The 22,502-nt window shown below is 43.7% G+C and overlaps 2 protein-coding genes across 2 annotated transcripts in view; one reads left to right on the top strand and one right to left on the bottom strand.

Annotated features, from left to right (window-relative positions):
- LOC109404905 (bifunctional heparan sulfate N-deacetylase/N-sulfotransferase) overlaps positions 1–17,166 on the bottom strand; it is a gene marked incomplete at both ends in the record, with an annotated part of 74,634 nt that extends 57,468 nt beyond the window's left edge. Inside the window, 1 exon segment of the mRNA XM_062853637.1 lies at positions 16,963–17,166. Coding sequence (XP_062709621.1) covers positions 16,963–17,166 — 204 coding nt within the window.
- On the top strand, positions 4,718–6,758 carry LOC134288528 (uncharacterized). Its single transcript, XM_062853638.1, has 2 exons — positions 4,718–4,854; positions 4,918–6,758. The coding sequence occupies exon 2, from the start codon at positions 5,018–5,020 to the stop codon at positions 6,656–6,658; it is 1,641 nt and encodes a 546-aa protein (XP_062709622.1). The 5' UTR covers positions 4,718–4,854; positions 4,918–5,017; the 3' UTR covers positions 6,659–6,758.
- Positions 17,167–22,502: the final 5,336 nt, after the last annotated feature.

Below are 22,502 nucleotides of genomic sequence, written 5' to 3'. Positions count from 1 at the left end.
CCTGGAATTGCACAACACTACTTTCAAATGCTTTTCAAAGAACTAAGCGCAAACATAAAAAAATAGGTATCTAGTTAATGAGGTATTAATTTCGTCGACATCTTTAATTTTTCTTGGACTATCTTCAGATTCCTTTCTTTTTCCTAAAAACTACCACAAACCAGACAACAAAACAAGCTGAAGTTCGAACGAACGCAAAAACGATTCCAATCATTGGCAGAGAATATTGTTGGATCGGGTCGATTAACGGTCATTAGTAATCCCCGTTGTTTCAACAAGCACCCTGCAATCGATAAAAGCTACCGATAGAGAGACACAGAACGAACTAGGCTATAGACGAACTCACTCATAGAAACAAACGAAAAATCACCGAGTTTCCATTATTGAGGTGCTTCATTGTGCACTAATTTGAGTCAATATGTGCTCTGTGTCGGGCGGCGGCGGCGGCGGGGGCTGTCAGAATAACTTCCATTTACGATGGGTCTGCATGCATATTGACCGACCCGAACAGCAGAGTCCAGGACAGGATGAGTTTTTACATTAATCAATAGATTGTCGGGAAATGGATTCCGGTGCGTTGTAGGGCTTCTTTCTCGACCGACATGATGGGGCGGGGTAAGAACTGGTTGATTGATTAATACCTCCGGTAATAGTAGAAAACTGAGGGGTTTCGTTCGAATCCGAGAGCATGATGGAAAAATATTTTCGAAACTAAAAGCATCTCAAGGTAATGCAAATACCGAGCCAGATTTGGTACTGGATACTAGTGCCTATGGAAAAGGCTGTGTGGGGCAGGGGAAAACCATTTGCATATTTATGTAACCGAGAGTTTGAACGCCAGGAACAACATAATCGAGAGGATTTTATCCAGGCATCATGCTGGGTTTCTAGTTCAATATTTAAATTGAGTGCGAGTGGGCTCTGGTCAGAGTGGGTAAATGAAGGCAATCGACCATGAATACGTGATTTGCTGATGCATGCTCCTGTCAGGACCAAAGTAACACTTCTACCAGTGGTTTACGGTTGCATTTCTCGGAAAGTGTTTCTATTGAAATCTTAGAATTTCTCTTCGAGTTTTACCCGACGATTTAATTGATTTTCTTCTATATATGCTTCCAAATTTTCAAATTTTTTAAATATTTCCGTTTTGAGTGGACATTAATGAAAATCTAGATTAAATTAGAAAAAAATCCTGCCTAAATTGATTGATGGAAATACTGAAGTAAGTATTTCAAGATAAATTTTCGAACATACCAGATGAAGTATTGATAAAGTGATACCAGAGTGAGGAAATATACACAAATACAAGAAGAACCCTTTTCTAGCCGAACTGAATAGTTTTAGAGAACATGAACCAGTAAATAAGAATCCTTGAAGAATTTCAGAAATAACTCATCTCATTGAAGATTAAAGGATGTTCTTGTATCTAGCATTCTGACAACTCCTTACGCTAGAAGGAACATTTTGATTATTTCGGAAAATACAGAGAGTAAACTGTCATCCTCACAAATACTTAAACACATCTCAGAATTTAAAGAATTTGAAAGCTACTGCCCCAAAAAAATAAACCTTGTGCCAAAACGCTTCTCAACAAGAACCCGATACTTGTTGGCTCTCCCGAAACCATTTCCGCTTGTTGAAGACTTTTCCGACCCATGCAATCTCCGCTCAATAAAGATTCTTGGAAATCATTGAACCCCCCCCCCCCCCGAAAGCAGAAGGTAAACGGTTGCTTGTTTTTCACTTGACTTGCACGGGACCATATATACGATATGAGTGTGCTTGTGACACACGGAGCCACTGGAATTGAACGATGATTTCGTGTTAAACAATCACCCTTGTCATGGAACCGAATTCCTACTTGTTCTCTTCGGGGAAGCATGCTTTCCGCTTTTCCGTATCTCCAAGTACATATATGTACCGCCAAAAGTAAATCTCTACTGTTTCCTGGATGGTTACAACAGCCATCAGCTTGTCGCAGCTGGGAGTGTATTTCCACACTCAGGAAGATACAAGAATGGACCCAGTCGGTAATGTACATTGTTGACAACGCTGGAACATCCTTCAGGTGGGGTTTCTTTTCTCAGGTAGTAAGGCACTACCAGCGATGAGAGCTTTTGGTGATGCTGGTGGTGATACTGGCAATTGTACACATGTTTCCTGTCAGGATGATAGATACACCCCTCCATAGTGTGATAAATCCGAAAACAGTTATTGTACGTAGCATTTTTAAGGATGATGGAAGGTACTGTTTTTCGCTAATAGCTTATCAAAGTGAAGGATTTTTACTGATATCTTCAAACATGGTGCCATGAAGAAATAAAGTAGCTCTACCAATGCCGTTAACTTGATTTCAAATACGGCATACTTCAAGCATTCGCTATCTCACAGTTCACGCAACCGCCAATGAACAGGAGGAATGCGAGAAGAAATCAATGAAAAAATATCAATCCCCAAAAAGTTCTGAAAAAAAAATCTTGGGAGAAATTCTTGGCGTATTCCCGAAAGGATCCTTGTAGTAATATTTGAAGGTATACTCGTAAATGCCTTGAAAATATCACTGAAGAAAACCTTCGAGATATCCCTGAGGGATTTCTGAAGAAAATAACTGGAGAAATTCTTGGAGAATCAACTGGACACATTCCCGAAGTATAGGATCCTTGAGTTCACCTGAATTCCTGAAAGGAGCCCAAAGGAACTCCATTTGGAATACTTGATAGTTTTATAGAAAAGAAAGGAATCTGAAAATTGTCCTAGAAAAATTAAAATTTGGTAAAAAATAATCTGAGGAGGAATTCAAGAAGGAATTCGTGGTCGCAATCCTTAGAAAATCTACAGAAGGATTTCCTGGGAGAATGTCAAAAGAATCATCCCTGGGTGAATTTCTCAAGGATTCTCCGGAAAAATGTCTGAACGAATCCCTGGAGGAATTGTTGTAGGAAATCCTGACGGGAATCCTGGGTCGATTTCTGAACTGCTGAAGCAATTTTCGAAGAAACATCTGGAAAACTTATGAAAAACTCCATGGAGAAATTGTAACAACAATCATTAGAGCGATTTCTGGAGAAATCCCATCAGCAATCCCGGTAAGAAATCCCTGAAGGAAAATAATTTCTAGATATTCTTGAAGTAATTAAAAAAGTTCTAAAGATATTTTTGGAGGCATCCCTGGAAAAGCTGATGGAAGGATTTCTGAAATATCTGAAGGAATCCCATGACTCCCAGGATGAATTCCTGGAGGAATTCCTGAATAAATCATAGGAGAAATTATTGAAGGAATTCTAAAGAAAGATCTGAAGGAATCCCAGGAGAAATTCCTTAAGAGATCCTAGACGAATCATTGGAGACAGTCTTGGCGAAATTCTTTGAAAATGCCTGGAAGAATTCCTGAAGAAATCCCTGGGAGAATTCCTGAAAAAGAACATGAAAAGAAATGAAGATGTGTATTGTTTATATCTTGCAACACACATGGTGCGATATGTCAGAATGACATGTACATTGTAAAACGCTTGAAGATTAGGGGCCGTAGCATTATTTTTGACGATTTTTGAGACCCCCTCTCCCCTCGTAGCCTATTTTCCCATACCTAATACATGGCCAGTAGCATATTCGGAGATCCCCCCCTAAAAAGATACGTCATTTATGGACGACCCCTTATGTTTCATGGTATAATAAAAAAGAGAAACTGGCAACACTGTTACATTTTTTTATCCTTTTCAAACTTGATATTGTTCAAATCAGCACAAAACGTCTTTACATGGCATCGAACAATGTGTTTTTTTTTACGAAATTTATAAATTGCACCTGGTACACTATATCTCAGGAACGGCGCAAATTACTTTGGGGAGTTAGGCTTTTTCGATCGAAAAACGTCTGATAAACACGATGAAATCAAAATTTTATAAATCAAAATATACGTATTTTGAGAAAAATCGATTTTGAGTTTTAAAATTGATGAATATGATATCTGGCAACACTGTATCAAAAAATAATATTTTTTCTAGATTTCCTGAACGATTTCCTTTAAAAAAGCTGGAGGTCGAAAATATGTATGTGCAATAGTTTCAATTAGAAAAATGAAAGAAAGAGAGGATAATTTTCACATCGGCCAAAATGAGGGGTGCTGCCACGGGCCGAGGGGTGATCCGATCGGCACCAAAATTTGGATTTTTTTTTCTTTTTCCATCTAAACAAATGTTTCAACCAAATTTGGTTCAAATCCGTGATGGCCGATTGGAAGTTTTCACATTTTCTCGGTCACTTCATATGAAATGACCCCTATATAAATATTATCAGTACCTTTCTGTGTTCGTTGGTATGCATCATCATTAAGAGGCTCACTAGACTCAGCTTCAAAACTAACTGTAACTAAGGGCTACGCGTTCGATCCGCGTTCGGGCCAAGAACTTTTCATTGTTTTGGGTCAAATTTTCTAGACTCCCATTGGCATTGGCATTGAGTCTCTTCGTGCCAAGCTGATAAGCAGGCTTTATCTCAAGAAAGGAAGAAATGCTGTAATTTATATATGAATTTTCGTATTTTCAGCCTTTTGTAGTTTCAGCTTTATGTTACAGATTCTTAATTTTAGCCTTTCGTATTCAGCCTTTTGTGCATTCTGCTTATAGAAATTCAGCCTTATGTTACCATCCCGATGGCTCAAAATAGCATCGGATCTAAATCAAATCAAAATCCAAAAACGATCGCTTATTTTCATATTACTCGCGCAGTGACCCATTCCCACAAAGTGAACTTTTGTAGGGAGGAATAACCGTGAAACGTGAAGACAAGTTACTTTTGCCCAATCGCCGTCTTGAGCGGTTTCTTTAGGGAGAAAAGGGCACGTTATTTGTGTCGGTGTGTATCCGTTTTTGAGTATCTAACTCATCAATCGAGTGTGATAAACCGTTTCGTCGTCAGATCCTGCTGTGAGTGAAATATCTGTTTCTTGTGATCCCGTTTTTGCTCCTGGAATTTCTACTGAGATTCCTTATATCGGGCTTTAGGGCCTCCCGCCGGCATGGCGCTGGCGGCCAACTTTCCGCCCCTCATTGGGGACCCAGGGGGCCCCGGAGGAGGTGGAGGACCTTCGAATATGATGAACGGTGAGTACACTGGCGCTAGATACCCACCTTTTATGGACCCCACAGGCGCTGGAGGACCACTGCAATATCTACGAATGGCTGCTGTCTTCGGAAATATGCCGCAAGACCCTTTTCTACTCCGAACGTCAATAGAGAGTGCAATTGGCGGAAAAATCGAAGGGGCGTTTAAGGAGAACAAGGGTATGGCCTACGTTCTCAAAGTGAGGAGCCCGGACCAGTTCAGACGTCTTCTCTCGATGAACAAACTGGCCGACGGAACGGAAATCAAAATCGCTGAGCACCCGACGATGAACCAGCGTTTGTGCGTCGTTTCTAACGCTGATGTCACGGACCTTTCGGACGATTACTTAGCTGCACAGTTGGCTCCACAAGGTATCAAAGCAGTCCGGCGAATTCGTAGGAAGAACGCCACTGGTGACTGGGAGAACACACCAACGATAATTTTGACTGTTTCTGGTACGGTAATCCCTCCGCATGTCGACTTCGGTTGGTCACGTTGCAGGACACGCAACTACTACCCGTCTCCGATGCTGTGCTTCCACTGCTGGGAGTATGGCCACACCGGAAAAAGATGCCAACAGCCTACTCGTATTTGTGGGAAATGTTCGAAGACACACGCCACCAAATCCAACAACCCTGATGACATCCCCGTGGAAGGCGACAGCGCGAGCAAAACGGACACGCTAAATCAAACTGCCGAACAAAATCTACAATGTACTGACGCACCTTTCTGTAAACATTGCAAGGCAAACGATCATCAAGTTTCAAGCCGAAAGTGCCCGCTCTACCTCCGAGAGGTGGACGTCCAAAGAATCCGTGTTGATGAAGGAGTGTCGTATCCCCAAGCCCGCCGAATCTTTGAGGCTCGGACGAACGCGGCAAGTAGCCGGGCGGCTTACTCAGGTACCGTAAACGCCAGCAAAGACGACGAAATTACTGCGCTGAAGAGAGACAATGCTCGACTCGAGGCCAATTCCAAAGCTATGGAGAAACGCCTTCAGGAGATGGAGAAGGCGTTGAATACAGGCCATGCGAACCAACAACGGCTGGAAGTAGCTCGCAATCACGGTACGATTGAGGACCTCATCAGACAAGTTACCAAACTCACGGCTACCGTCGAGCGCTTGGAGAAGGCTCTAGCCAACAAGGACGTGGTAATCGCCGAGAAGGACGCCGAACTGGCTAAGCTACGTGGAACCCGACCCAAAAGAATCGATAGTCCGATTTCACTCATCGACGAATCCTCCTCTGACGAACGCATACTCCAGCTTTCTCTCGATTCCAAGATAATCGAACAAAGGGTAGACTGGTGCGAAACCACCGGAGTAAAGGATACACAGAACACAAACGGTGAAGACAGCGACCTCGAAATGGATGGAGCGGGCATCAATTCCTGCGAAAGCCGGAACACGCTTCCCTCTTCAGTAACCGATCTGTCCAACTACGGAAAACGATCACTTGAAAAAACAGGATCCACAACGGATTCTTCATCTGGCCCTTCAGATGCCAAGCGGAACCCTAAACCCCGCAAAGGCAAGAGTGGCAACCGTAATTAGAACCACTTCAATAATTAACCTACACTCAGTCACCTCAACGGCCTATTCACTATGTTCAACTCTCTCCCGCGAACATTTTCCCTCCAAACCCCTCTGTAGAGGGTGAGTTTAACGAAAATCTGACTGAGTGTGGTAACAACCAATCCGAAACGACATACACCACCTGCAAATTGGAAGAAAGAAGAAAGACGACAGGGGCCAAGGACAGCCAGGGCCCCTCCAGTGCGGACGCTACACCCCAACCGGAACTGGTGGACAACCTCTGGCAACCTAGCGAAACTGTCGTCTCCGGGACGCACAAGGGACTAACCGCCCGTTCCCCGATTATCCCAGAATACCACCCGGGCAGTCAGGGCCCCGCCGGTGCGGAAGTCCTGGCAGTACCGGAACCGGCGGACAACCCCTGGCGTTCGAAGTGGTCTGGAAGAGGGACGCACAAAGGACTTCGGTCCTGTTCCCCTGAGGACTACGAGGGAGCCAAGAAAACAAACACAACTAGAAAAGTTCAGAGTAACGAAGTAACTGCGAAGTTGGAGAAGATCGGAACGCCCAATCCTCCGAAGGACGACGTGGGAACGAAGACCAATCCAAGACGAAACCTCCGCAGATCCTGTCGTGTCTCAAACTCTCCCTTTGGGTTAAACCAGATGCGCTGTAAATCAAATTTCAGACCGAATGACTCTCTCTGCGAGACGTCTGGGCATCCCGGGCACCTCAACCCGGGTTGTAAGTCCCGCCAACAGCTCTCCGACGAGACCGCGCCGTTAGGTCCACTTGGGCCAGCCGCCTGGAACTCTCAGCTTTACGACCAATTGCACCGCGCTCGCTATGGGCCTCACGCCGTGATCAAAGCAGGCAGGTCACACGTGCTTCCTGGGAACCTCAACCCAAAAAAAGTTAACAATAGCCAAGCAACTACTCTGTTGGAAAAAATCGGATCGCCCAATCCTCGGAAGGACGTCGTGGGAGCGAACACCAACCCTAGACGAAACCCCTTCAAATACTGTCGTATCTCAAACTCTCCTGTTCGATTGAACCAGATGCGCAGTAAATCGAATTCCAGACCGAATGACTCTCTCTGTGAGACGTCTGGGCATCGCGGGCACCTCAACCCGGGCTGTAAGTCCCGCCACCAACCCTCCGACGAAACTGCGCCGTTAGGCCCACTTGGGCCAGCCGCCTGGAACTCTCAGCTTTACGACCAGTTGCACAGCGCTCGCTACGGGCCCTACGCCGTGATCAAGGCAGGCAGGTCGCATGTGCTTCCTGGGAACATCAACCCAAGCTGTAGTTCATCCGTGCAGAGACTCCACGTTGCTGTAGATGCAGATAGAACCCACAACCCAGAGCCAATAACCGAATGTTACACCTATCGTGCCATACCAGAATCCGGAAACCTCAGCAAAAGCCGTACATTTCAGCACCGATCCCCCAATACCACTGCCAAACACGACGTTACAAGACGTCGGCCGGGTGGGCATCCCGGGAACCCACACCCGGGCTGTAAGTCCCACAAAAACCGGGTTCGTCCTCCAAGCGAGGAACCTGGGCATCCCGGGAACCCCAACCCGGGTTGTAAGACCCATTTTCCAGCCCGAAGCCCTCGCCAGGTTTTAGCCCTGCAATGGAACATTAACGGCTTCTTCCATAATCTCCCAGACCTGGAGATCCTCCAAGATATGCACGCTCCAGCAGTGATTGCCCTGCAAGAGGTCCACCAAGCAACAACAGAACAAATGAACCGAACTCTTCGAAGTAGCCATCGATGGTATATCAGAACCGAGCAGAACATCTACCACTCGGTTGCATTGGGAATAGCCACCGAACTATCCTCGGAGTTGATAGATCTGAACAGCGACCTACCAATAATCGCAGCACGGATCACATGGCCTTTCCCACTATCCGTCGTGTCGTTATACCTGCCAAATGGAAAGGTGCCAGACTTAAAGAAAAAGATTGACGAAATTCTCCAACAGATTCCAGAACCTAGGCTGATCCTCGGTGACGTCAATAGTCATCATCGAGCATGGGGAAGCAGGACATCAAATCTCCGGGGTTCTATCCTTGTCAACACTGCCAACAAACATGGACTTTCAATCTTGAATGACGGTTCTAATACCTTTGGCCGAGTGAACCGCAGAAGCAAGGAAAACATAATAGAATCGGCCATAGACGTCACTTTAGCATCCACACAGATAATTGAAAAACTGACGTGGGAAGCAGACCAGGACATGCACGGAAGCGATCACCGGCCAATATTGGTCACCCTCACGGGCAGCGATGTCCCAAAAACTTCCAGGAGGCCTAGATGGAAGTTTGACCAAGCAGACTGGGCTAGCTTTCAAGCGCAGCTTGAGGATCGTCTATATACTAACCCCCCAGAAGACATACTGGATCTTTCCTCTGTCATTGGAGAGGCAGCGGCGAACACGATACCCCAAACCAGCCCTAATCCAGGCCGGAAAGCTCTCCACTGGTGGACAGACGAGGTAAAGAAATCGGTAAAAGCACGTCGGAAAGCCCTGAGGCACCTGAAGCGACTCCCGACTGAACACCCGGATTGGGAGAAAATAGCGAACGAATGGCATGAAGCTCGAAACAAGTGCAGGCAGGTCATCCGAGAGGCAAAGGATGCTTCCTGGGCCACCTTCCTAGACCAGATTAACGACGACCAATCTGCGTCCCAACTTTGGGGACGATTGAATGCTCTGCAAGGAAAAAGGCGACAAAAGGGATTTGCCCTGAAAATACAAAATACCACAACCAGAGACGCAGCAACAATAGCGGATGCTCTATCCGACCATTTTGGGGGAATATCATCTATCAACCGATACAGTGACGCCTTTCTTAAGCGACATCCGACAGCTGCAACAGCCGTCACTGATTTTATAGTGCCGGCGGATCAGGGACAGTTTTTCAACTCACCCTTCACAATGGAGGAATTAATCTTCGTCCTTCGGAAAACCAAAGGCAAATCAGCCGGCCCAGACAAAATTGGATACCCGATGCTCCGAAATCTCCCCCCGATCGGTAAGAAGCGCCTGTTAGACACCATCAATAAAGAATGGCTAAACGATACTCTGCCCAGCAGTTGGGGACACGGCATCGTTATCCCAATTCCGAAGGGATCGGGTCCCACAAACACTGTGGACAACTTTCGCCCAATCACACTTACCAGCTGCATTGCCAAAGTGATGGAACGACTGGTAAACAGACGGCTTGTTCATCACCTCGAAACCGAAGGCCGTCTGGATCACAGGCAGCACGCCTTCAGAGCTGGCCACGGCACGGGGTCATACCTGGCCGCCCTGGGCCAAATTTTAGACGAAGCGTTGGAGAGAGGAGACCACATTGAGGTAGCATCACTAGACTTGGCTAAAGCGTATAACAGAGCCTGGATGCCGGGAGTCATGCAGCAGCTCGCCGATTGGGGCGTAACAGGTCACTGTTTGCACTTCATTAAGCACTACCTTACCAACCGCACTTTCCAAGTTGCCATAGGCAACCATTTATCCAAGCCAACTCGAGAGGAAACTGGAGTCCCCCAGGGCTCGGTAATTGCGGTAACCCTGTTCCTGGTAGCAATGAATGGTGTTTTCAACACCTTGCCAGCAGGAGTATACATCCTAGTATACGCAGATGACATTCTGTTGCTAGTCACCGGTAAACACCCAAAGGCCACACGGAGGAAGCTGCAAGCCGCAGTCACTGCGGTCGCTGGATGGGCGGACAAAAATGGTTTTGAGCTTGCAGCTAAAAAATGTGCCCGGCTGCATATCTGTGAACATCGTCACACGCCTCCCTCAGCACAGCTGAAAGTCAAAGGTGTTCCGATCCCTAATCAAAAAACCTTAGAAGTGCTTGGAATCACACTGGATCGAACGCTTTCATTTCGCAACCATTTTGGCAAGGTCAAGGACCGATGCAAGACCCGATTAAATCTGCTCAGAGCGATATCTGGGAAACGCACGCGTAGTGACCGACAGTCCCGTCTTCGAGTAGCCGATGCTATTATCACCAGCCGAATTTTTTACGGGGTCGAAATCACCTGCCGGGCGACGGAGCAGTTACTGAATACCCTAGGACCAGTTTACAACGGTGCAATCCGCACAATATCAGGTTTATTACCGTCAACACCTGCCCTGGCAGCTTGTGCCGAGATAGGTGCACTACCGTTTCAACATAAGCTAACCTTGACGATTAGCTGCCGAGCCGTCGGATACCTACAGAGCACAATTGACGATGGGTCCGTTGGCTTCCTCGGCAACCAAGCCAACCGAGCCCTAACGGATATGGCCATCCCTCGGCTTCCCCCGGTGGCTGGTCTCCACCGGATCGGCCCTAGAAGCTGGGCGGCAGAGAAGCCAATGGTGGACGTAACCATCAAGAGGCATTTCCGCAAAGGCGCAAACCCTAAAAGCGTCAAGGCCAGCTTTGCAAGAAGAGTCTGTGAGAAGTACCGAGAAACGGAAATTATCTACACTGACGGCTCTAAAAAGGATGAGTTGGTTGGCATCGGCATTCATAGTAAAGACTACAACGAGTTTCACCGACTAGGAAGCCTGTGCTCGGTGTTCTCAGCCGAGGCGGCAGCGATATCGCGAGCCATTGCTCACCCCCGCTCTGCCCCACTGCTAATCGTGTCGGATTCGGCCAGCGTACTCGATGCTCTGCAGAGCCCTAGTAATAAACATCCTTTCGTCCAGGAGATTCAGGAGTTGCTGAACGAATGCCAAAATGAGGTCACCTTCATGTGGGTGCCGGGCCACTGCGGTATCAAGGGGAACGAAGAAGCTGACAGCCTGGCTTCTCTCGGTCGTGAAGGAGCACTCCTCACCCCGAAGATACCGGGGGACGATGTCAAGATGTGGCTTAGACACAGGGTCAGAGAAGCGTGGGACTCTCTCTGGTCGAGGCAAACACTTTTTATCCGGAAGATCAAACCGAGCCCGCAGCGTTGGCCGGACCTGACATCTCGAAGAGATCAAGTTGTTCTGTCTAGACTGCGAACAGGGCATACTAGACTTTCCCATAGTATGGGCGGCGCCGGAAATTTCCGACTTCGTTGCGATACCTGCTCAGAACCAAATTCAGTGGAACATATTATCGCAAACTGCAGAACCCTGGAGGATCTACGTACTCAGTACAATATCACGGACATACAAAGCGCTCTATCTCCAGATGAGGTCCGGCAAACAACGTTGCTTCTATTTCTAAAAGACGCAGGGCTGTACGACCAAATTTAAAACATCCCACTGTCCGTGGCTCGTCATCTCTGCCCCCTGTGGGTTCCAAGCCAGGATTCGCACAGGGTGGAGCCCTGAGCACACCAAGGGCACTCTCTTTGAAATTGAACTTGTAACCACAAACCCCGATAACGACCCAGCTCAAACAACGGACACTTCTAAGGAACCAAACATTCACTCCCTCAAGCCAATGAAAGACCCAGCCTGACACGGACAACAACAAAACTAACCTGCGACTCACTCATCCCGGTTTCATGTGGATTCCAAACCCGAACTGGCACGGAGTGAGATTCTGAGGCAGACCGCACCACAGGAACTGTATTTGGAACATGAACGGAACTACAAACCAAGAAGACTGACCTGCAACGAAAACGGACCCCGATGGATTATTACAAGACCTACCAAGCTTGATTATGACAGACCCAGCTAGACCCGGACCAGACAACCCCACCAGTTGCCAGTTATTTTCGCGTTCATACTACGCACAAAAACTCTGTTAAACCCTTTTCCCCTCCCTGACTCTGCCAGGGTTCTCCTCTTTCCCTTCTCAACCCCCGTCATATTTTTAAAGAGATGAACCAGCCTAGGGCTGAAAATCTCTATAATAAAGAAATAATAATAATAAATCAAAATAGTTGTCGATTTTTTTTTTTTGAAAATCGGATTTAAGTAATTCTCGATAAATTTTAATGGCTGACATAGACGCGTATGCATGAGTGTTATTCACGATATTATAAGTATTTTCCTTCCAAAAAAATAAAATTGTTGTGTTGTGGCATGATAACTGCCCAATTCTCAAAATTAAATTTAAGAAATTGCTATTACGAAATAAGCTTTTCCGGCAAACTTATAATAAATATCAAGATTGTTCCATAGTTATAAGAACTGAGAGGATTTAAAAGACAATTACACCGTATTCGGCCTGAGGCCGCACAGACTGTACATTACTAACATTAGACAGTGGAGAATTTTCCGTTTGACGAAAAGTTTTCCCCGACTGGAGTGGGAATCGAACCCACACTCCGAGGCTTACGAGTCACGTAAACGACTGACGCCGCTAACCGCTCGACCACAGAGCCCTTTATTGCATTGTTTAAAATTTATCTAACCGGAATTTTATTGATTTTTTTTCATCACATTTTCATTATGTAATCATGATCCGATTATTGAATAATACTGTTGAAATTGCTTTGACATCCATGTGCACAACAGAAACATGTGCTCGATGAACAAATTGAGATTTGAATCATGAAAAGAAATCCATGTACTCCGGTGAGACTCGAACTCACGACTACCAATTCACTAGACGTCACTCGACTATCTCCATCGCTAGTAGGCCTAGAACTAAACTGGATTCCACAGTCGCACAGGGTTGTCTTCTATTCACAATCCAAACCTCCTCCGCATGGGATTAGATGAACATCTAACACAAACACTATTGTGCACATGTATAGGATCTGGGACCATTTGGGCAGGGGTACCTATTTTGGGCACTTGCTGCTGTAACTCAGTCAAATTTTAACCGATTGACTTGAGTTTTAAGACACGGTGAGATACATACAGTATCCAGCCATAAACAAAAATGTCAATTGAATAAAAATTTACTGAGTTATAGCAGCAAGTGCCCAGAATAGGTCCCCCTGCCCAAATGGTCCCAGACCCAATGTCAAAGCGGGAAAGAAAATTATTTTTAATTGTCGAGAGCTTCGGGCACCGTGTCCCAATCACTAACAGTCGTTGTTAGTGTTGAATAATGTTATTACCTAAGCATGACAATCAATTTTTTTTTATCTATTTCAGGGACGTTCAGGTATTCCAGATGGCCTCAGGGGCAGTAAGGGGTTTACAGGGTTGTATCAGGGATTTTAGGGCATTCCAGGTGTTTTCAAGATGTTTCATAGGTGTTATAAAGGGGTTTCAGGGTATTTCAAGGGTGTTCCAGTGCGTTTCAGGGGCATTCCAGGGAGTTTCAGGAGTTTCGAATGATTCAGGGTTTCTGGGCAATCAAAAGGGAATTCAGCAGCGTTTCAGAAGCTTAACGGGTGTTTCAGGGGGTGTCAGGGATATTCCAGAATATTTCAGAGTCGTTCCTAGGGATTTCAGAAGGTGGCAGGGGGTTTCAGGTGCGTTACAGAGGAATTTCTAGGGATTTCTGGCTTGTTAGAGTGGTGTTCTTGAAGATTTAAGAAGCGTCCCAGGGGATTTGAGGGGCGTTTCAGGGAGTTTCAAAGGTATTCCAGGGGGTTTCAGGGTATTCGAGGGTTTCTTAGGGGTTCTTAGGCGTGTTCCAGGGGTTTCAGAAGTGTTCCAAAAGTGTTCCTGTTGTTTTCAGGACCGTTACAGGGGGCCTCAAGGTGTTTCAGCGGGTTTCAGAGCGTTTCAGGGAGTTTCAAGAGGTTTTAAGAGCGATTAAGAGGATCTCAGGAACATTCCGGGGTGTTCAGGTGTTTTGAAGAGCGTTTCACGGGGTTTCAGGGGTGTGCTGAGAGGTTCTAGGGAGTTTCATGGGGTGTCAGGGACGTTCCAGGGGGGTTTGAGACAGGTTTCAGTTAGTTTTCAGGATTTTCTGAGGTGTTTCAGAGCTATTTTTGGGAGCTTCAGGGGTTTCAATTGTTTTAAGAAGGATTCCACTTGAAATGAATTGAAAGCTTTCAGAAACTACTTCTAAAACTCAATTGAAAGTCCCGTGGACCCCTCTTGAAACGCCTTGAAAGCTTCCTCAAACCTCTGAAACCACTTACATTTCCCCATGAAACGGCCTGAAACCACTGAAATAACCTTAAACATCTGGGCATTATTAAACTTTTGTTTAATTTTCTTGACTGCCTTGGGTATAGAGTATTTTTGTACCTGCCACCAGTGTTGGTAAACTTACACTCGAAGCACACTCGTGAGCCGCTCCAGCGTGAGCAAACTCGCGCGCGATTCTGAATCATTTTCTCACGCGCGAGAATTTCATGCAAAATCTCGCTCTCGCGAGTCAAACGCCGAAATCTCGTTCGCTTGTAAAACGAATCCAAATCAATTTGAACGGCATTCGATGATGTTGTACGCTAGATTTGCTTTTGTTCTATTATACAATCCTAAAAATATTGATGTAAACATTGAGAACAGCAAGAAATAAAGCAATGAGTGAAATCATGAGTCAAATCATGCATGATTTTTTCGGTGGCGAGTTTGGCGAGTCAAGAATCGCGAGTGAAATAACTCAACCATGAGGTTTGAGAATTTGAGTTTTTACCAACACTGCCTGCCACACGAAATGCACATGCAAAGTGCTTATTGGCAGTTAATAATTTTGTAAAGCTGAGAAGCAGGCTTTGTTCCAGTGAGGACATACGCTAAGAAGAAGAAGCAGAAATAGAAGAGGGAAAAAAAGAAGGAGAAAAAGATAAAGAAGAAGAAGAAGAAGAAGAAGAAGAAAGAACTTCTGAATACCCCACAAAACGTCTTGGAACGCCTTCAAACTCATCTGATACAGAAATCCTTTCGGAACCCTTTGGAATCCAGCATCGCTTCCAACGCAAGAAGGAAAATGCAAAATCACATTCAGTTGGATCTTTCTCTGCACGTGATCCGAATCTCGTCGGAGCAGAAAATATGGTTATTTAATCCTGACCCGCTATTTGCATTTGAGTCCTCGGAAGTAAGTTACGGTCGCCACAGAATCCTTCTTCCCTATTATTGTCCGGTTCTTGCTGCACGAAGCACAAACACAATGTAAGCCCGGTGGTCAAACTGTCGAGCTATGCGGGCAGGGAATATTTGTCCACTGCTCCGGTTCGGTCCGGTGGTGTAATAGCCTCCGATGGCCTCATCTTAAGCCCTTCCTCCTCCAGCTCCCAATAATTGTTCCAACGAAGCCAATGGAGCACGTTGTCGCAATTGATTCAAACACCGACGACGACGACGACGACGACCGGCGGCGATTCCGTATGTTTTGAACCAAGGGTCTTAGTTTGGCTCAAAATAGCATCATGCACTTGCTGCTACGCTGCAGCAATGGAGGGGAACCAATAGAAACCATCCAGGGGAAACAACGCCAAGGGAACTGCACCGGGTGGGGCTCAGATTGAACAAACTTTACCCACGCAAATGCCGGGAACCACTGTACAACTGGGGACCGAAGGCGGAGCATGTTTACTTGTTCCCAGTTCATTGGTGAGGACATTGAGTCGAATCGGTTCGGTTCGAGTCTTTCAAGCGGACAAAGTTCCTGGATCAACAACACACACCGACAGACGGAACGACGAAAGGACATACTTTGCGGATGTCATAAGCGGACGATGCACCAACCAACAACCGACGTTCGACTGTTGTAGCATTGCCCGGAAAAGCAATCAAGTCCATTACGCAAACAGGGGGTGAAGTTTTCCGAAGCTCATTTGGACCTCCCCGCCCGGGGGCACAGACCCACTCATTGCAGGCAGCGAATCTTCGTATCACCATCGTATTCGAATGTAATGTGGGCAGGGGTAAGTGGTAGCGCGGGTAACGTGTAAAGAGCTCATGTCCTTTATTAATTTGAAACGATTTGGCAACGAGCAGCAATGTGAAAGTAACGTGGGATTTTGCGTTCCGATCCGAGCTGACGACGGTGCCGCAGTTTTGGGAGACAAAGTTGCACACAAGAAAGCATTCGTAAAGCTTTGCGGTTGCAGTTCTAACAATAATGGTAATCTGGTGCTTTTGTTGATTTTCCGGGAAGGAATTAGGCTCTGTCTGGACCGAGGATTACAGGATTTTATCGCTTTTGAGTTCGGCTCATAATGGAGGAAGCGAGTTTCCTTTTTGTGTTAGGATTTGCGACATCATCTTAGGCTTTATAAGGTTTCCATAGAATTAAGCGAAGTTGCATTCGAAAGGTATATGCATGCAAAATGAGCCTTAGTTTCATCGTTTGCTACTAAAATCCTAAAAATAGGTTGAGAGTTAACGACTAATAGCATTGTGACCTTTCTAAAGCCTGTCCAGAACACTCCAATAATCATAATGTACAATCTTCATGTCCCCCTTGGAAAATATAAAAGTTCAATTTCTACCAGACCATCCACTTACTTGATCCGATTGTACACCAACAGCTCTGCGATGTCTCTCCCCAGTCGCGAATAGGTCGTTTCCACAAACACCAGGACTTTCGGGTCGATTCGTAACCGCGCCTCCGATCGATGGTCCGGCGCCGGACTTGCCTCGATGGCGGCCTTCCCGTTCAACATTCGACAGTGGATCAGCGGAGCCGGCCGGGTATCTCGGTGCATGAAACTGTGGAAAAATGAGATATCAAAGGAAATAGGGTTAGTTTTATTTTTCTATCTTATCTCTGAACGACTTGAAATTAGCATGTGGTTGCGTATGGAATAAGTATTTTGCTTTTGTATAGGATAAAATAGGAAGACATTATAATGATGGTTCACAAGAATTTTTAAAATTTTCCAAAAATCTTTCTGACATAGTTTACGATCCAATTTTTGTAATGTGTATCAGTGTGGCGAAACTTCAGAAGGGTTTCTCGGCGCTTTACTAGTGGAACTACATTTTTTTTATAGAGAAATTTTATTGGAAATAGTTTTTGACAAAACACCAGAACGAAATTGTAGTGGATTTCACAATACCAAACAAGGCTACTTTTTATTTTTTGACAATTCTTATTTTTCTTCTTGGCGTACCCGACTAGATGGAAAACAAAATTATTACAGGTTGTGTTATTTTGTTACAATGATTTTTGTAACAACGGTTGCTAGAAAACATGTACCGTTAGTAGTTAAAATAGACGGTTTTCGCGCCAACTCGAACAAATGTTGGCAGCACCCTCTCAGATTACAATAAAACTTTCTGGGTGTGTAGACCTTGACTAGATAAGCCACTTTGCATACTTAGTTTCTTCAAAATTTATCTAGACTATCTTTTGAAAAGGGCTAAACTTTTTTTTACCGATTTTTTTTCAAATGTGTTTAAAAAAAACTACTCCTGCAAGAAAGTGTTGTATGGGTGATTGTCACAAAATACGTCAAGTTTCATGAAAAAAAAAATTGGAAAAAAAATCTAAATTGAGTCCTACACTGAAAAAAATCGTTTAAAAAAATCCAAAGTCGATTTACAAAAAAACACCATTTTCGATTTCGACGAAATTTTGTCTAAAGATAGGTAATTATGTTCCCTACCAACCGTCCATACACCACAAGATGGGGACTTTTAAGGAAAAAAAGTTTTTCTAACAAAAACTTTTTCATGTCCAAATGATTTTTTTTCAGTGTCTTTTGTTATCAAAATCAAAGGTCATAAACATCCCAGAATCCAATGAAACACAATTTGTTAGGAGATTTTGTCTCGTTTATTCAAGGATACTTTGTCTTATTCATTCAATCAATTCAATTTTTATATTTTAATAAATACCTAAATGTATTCTCTTTTTCGAATTTCGTCCCAAATCGTAAACAGAAATGGCAGCGCCCTCTTAAATTACAATGAAACTCTCTGAATGTATAGACCTTGACTAGATAAGTCACTTTGCATACTTAGTTTCTTTAAAATTTATCTAGACTGTCTTTGGAAAAGGGCAAAATTCTTCTTACTGATATTTTTTTTTCAAATGCGTTTAGTAAGTACTTCTAGTACTACGTAAGTACTTTACTGCCCCCACTCGCATAACAGTCCCATATGCATAGGAAACCCAGCAAAGATGGGACTGTTATGCGAGTGGGGGCAGTTTAGTACTCTAGTAAGTACGTTTAGTAGTGCTTCTACAAAAAAGTGTTTTATGGGTGATTTTCACAAAATAAGTCAAATTAAAATAAAATATTGAAAGAAATCTAAATTGAACCCTGCATTAAAAAAATCGTTAAAAAAATAGAAGTCGATTTACAAAAGAACACTATTTTCGATTTCGATGAAATTTTGTCTCAAGATAAGTTATTATGTACATACACGACCAGATGGGCACTGTTAAGTAAAAAACAGTTTTTCTAACAAACACTTTTCGTGTTTTAACACTCCAAATACCGTGATCAGAAAAATGTGGGAACTTTTACTTTGAGCAGCTCGTTCTCAGCCGCTTGTGAACCGATTTTCAATTTTCTTTCAGGGATCTTCGACCCAACATGTCTACTTTTATTTCATACAAAATTCATGTTTATAGGGATGCTCAGTTTTTCTCTAGAATAGCGTGAGTGAGGAACGTTTTTAAAAAACCTCATAATTTTCGGTTTGCATGCTAAATTTTAGCGGTGACCACGAAAAATGACTAGAAATCGGCATATATTTTGAAAAGGCATAATGTAGAGGTAGTATGAGATTTGCATAGCTATCTTGAACATCCCTAGCCACAAATGAACGCGGCTCTCGACCGGAAAATACTCCAGTGCCCTTGATAAGCATCCTAGAGAGTTGGAGTCTTCAGCAAAGTGTTATATATTGACTGGTACTACAAATTAACGTCTTCGGATTTGATCTAAATCTGCTGTAAGTGATCTAGATAAGTTTTATTTTTCTATATGACTCTCTAGAACTCTCGAAATACATCCTAGATGGTTGAAGTCTTGGGCAAAGTTCTCTGGATTGGTTAGTACTACACTTTTAAGTCTTCTGTTTTGATCTAGATCTGCTGTAAGTGATCTAGACAAGTTTTTTTTTCTATATAACTCACTGGAATTCTCGATATGCATCATAGATGGTTGAAATCTTCGGCAAAGATCTCTGGATTGGTCAGTACTACACTTTTCGTCTTCTGTTTTGATCTAGATCTGCTGTAGTTGATCTAGATAAGTTAAGTTTTTTTTTTCAATTTGACTCTCTAGAACTTTCAATACACTTCCTAGAGGGTTGCAATCTTTGGCAAAGTTCTTTGAGTTGCTCGGGATTGGTTGGTACTACATTCTTACGTTACAGTTTTGGTCTAGAAGATCTACTGTACCTGATCTAGATCAGTTTTATCTTTCAAAATAGCTTTCTATTGCTCTTGATAAACACTCTGAAGGGTCGGAGCCTTTGACAAAGTGCTTTGGATGGGTTGGTACTACTTTTTTACGTCTTCGGTTTCGATCTAAATCTGATCCGGATTATTTTCGTTCTGAGTATCTTTCAGTGGTTCTGAAGATGTATTCTAGAGCATTGGAGACTTCGACGAAGTGCTTTAGATCGATTCGCGAAACATTTCCGAATCCTCGGTTTTTGTCTTAGATCAGTTATGGCAGATTAGGCACGAATACGGATTCCCAGGTAAACTGACACGATTGATCAAGGCATGGATCGAGTGATGTGCGTAGTTCGAGTATCATGGACACTCTCGAGTCGTTTCGAATCTCCGCAGAACTCTATGATCGAACAAAGTTCGTGTTGCGTACCATCTGCTGCGGAGTGCAGGTGGAAGCAAGGGCGTAGCCAGAGGGGGGCAGGGGGGGGAGGCGTGCCCCCCCCCCCCTGGCCGACAGATTTTTTTTTATTTGAGCCGACACAAAGATTATCAATAATTCAAGAATTCCAGAAAAAATATTAAAAAAAAACTATTCTCTAGACTATTCTAATAATTGAGGTTTTTATCCACAATTATCAAACCTTTTTTTCTTGAGAATCACAGGAAATTTCGCCAAGTATTTCTCCAAGAAATCTACTCTTGGATCTACTTCAATCTAATCACAGAATTTAACCAAATAACAAGCTTGTTTGAATGGTTAAATTGTGTGATGTTTATTCAAGAATACAAAAACAGCATGCCAAGTTTCCGGTAGGGAAAAAGAAGGACTTTGTAGAAGTATATGCTGCTATAGAGTGCAGTTATGTGCTACAAGAATTTTCACTTGTATTCAATTCAAAAAAACGTCATGCTAAGAGAATAATACCTGGGATTGTTTACAAATTCTTTCAAGGACATCTCCAGAAATTCCTTTAGGCATTTATTCAGGAACTTCTCCAAGGATTCTTTCAGAAATTCCTCAAGGTACATGTCCAGGAGTTTCTCTTTCGTGAATTCTTCCATGAACATCTTGCAGGGCTCAGATAGTTTTTTTTTCAGGGTTTGTTCCAAGAAAGGTTTTAAGAATTCCTCGCACGATTCCTTCAGTTTATTTATAGATATTTCTGCAAGGATACATCGATGAATTCCTTATGGAATTTTCCATAGCTTCCTTCAGTGATTTTAGCATGGATTGCTCCAGAGAGATTTCAAGAATTCCTGTATGGGTTTCACCAGACATTCCTCCGGGAATTTCTCCTGGGATATCTTTAGAAGTTCTTCCAGTGATTATTCCAGTGCTTCTTCCAATGATTCCTCCAGGAATTTCCAGGAGTTCCTTAAATCATTGTACAAAACATTCTTTTGGCAAAGATGAGCCAGCCTAGGGCTGCAAATCTCTTTAATGAAGATAATTATAAATAATAACATTCTTTTGGGAGTTCATCCAAAGATTCCAACAATAATTCGTCCAAAAATTATTGCAGACGTGGATGCCTTCAATTTTTTTCCTACAGAAATTCTATCAAGAATTTGTTAAGAAAGCTTTCCTGGGATTTCCTAAGGAATTCATCATGGGATTGCTTCCGGGATTCCTCCAGGTTTTCCTTCAAGCATTCCTCCAAGGATTTACCCGGGAATATCTTCGGTGTTTCTTTCAAAAACAACTCCAAGAATTATTTAAAAGAATCCTCCAAGGGTTCCCCCAGGAACACTTTTAAGAATTCCTTCAGGAGTTCTTCTTGGAATTCTTTCAGAAACTCCTCCAAAAAATAATCCAATACTTCCTCCAGGAACTGTTTAGAAATTCCCTTAGGAATGCTTCTAGGAATTGCTTCCAGGATTTTTCCTGGGGTTTCTTCAGGAACTGCTACAGGGATTCCCCATGGAGCTCTTCCACGAACTCTTCTTAGAATTCCTTCAGGATTTCTCCATGGATTCCATCTGCAATATCTTCAGAAATTTTTAATCCCTCCATGAATTTCATCTACGAATTATTCCAGAAATCGTCTGGGAATAGTTGCAGTGATTCCCCTCAAAATTCATCTAAGGATTAATTCAGAAATGCCTATAGGGATTTATCCAGAATTTCCTCCAGGAATTCTTCTGGAGATTCATCCACGAGTATTTCTAGAGATTCCTCCGTTAATCTCTACGTGTATTCTTCTAGATATCCTCCAGGGATTCCTCCAAGAATTTCTTCAGGGCTTAACTCGGGACTTCCTTCTGTGGTTCTTTCTGAAACAACTTATTTTAAACATCCTCCAAAGATTCTCCCACGAACTTTTTTTAGGGTTCCTCCAACAATTCCTCTTCCTATTTTTTAAGGAACTTTTTAGGGAATTGATTCAGTACTTCCTCCAGGAACTACTAAGGGATTCCCTTAGTAATTCCTCTTGAAATTTCTTCCAGGTTTCCTTCTGGAGTTTGTTCAGAAACTCTTCTAAGGATTCCTCCCGAATTTGTTCAAGAGCTCCATCTGCGATTTCCTAAGGAATTATTTCTGGTATTCCTATACGAATTCCCTGAGAGATTCATCCACGAATTTCTTCAGGAACTCCTCTAGGAATTACTCCAGGAAATCCTTCAGGGATTCCTTGATAAATTCATCCAGGATTTTTTCTAGGAATACCTTCTGGAATTTTTCCAGAAA

This window comes from Aedes albopictus, chromosome 2 (assembly GCF_035046485.1).
Source record: "Aedes albopictus strain Foshan chromosome 2, AalbF5, whole genome shotgun sequence".
NCBI classification, from domain to species: Eukaryota; Metazoa; Arthropoda; class Insecta; order Diptera; family Culicidae; genus Aedes; species Aedes albopictus.
This window is presented reverse-complemented; position numbering and strand designations above follow the sequence as displayed.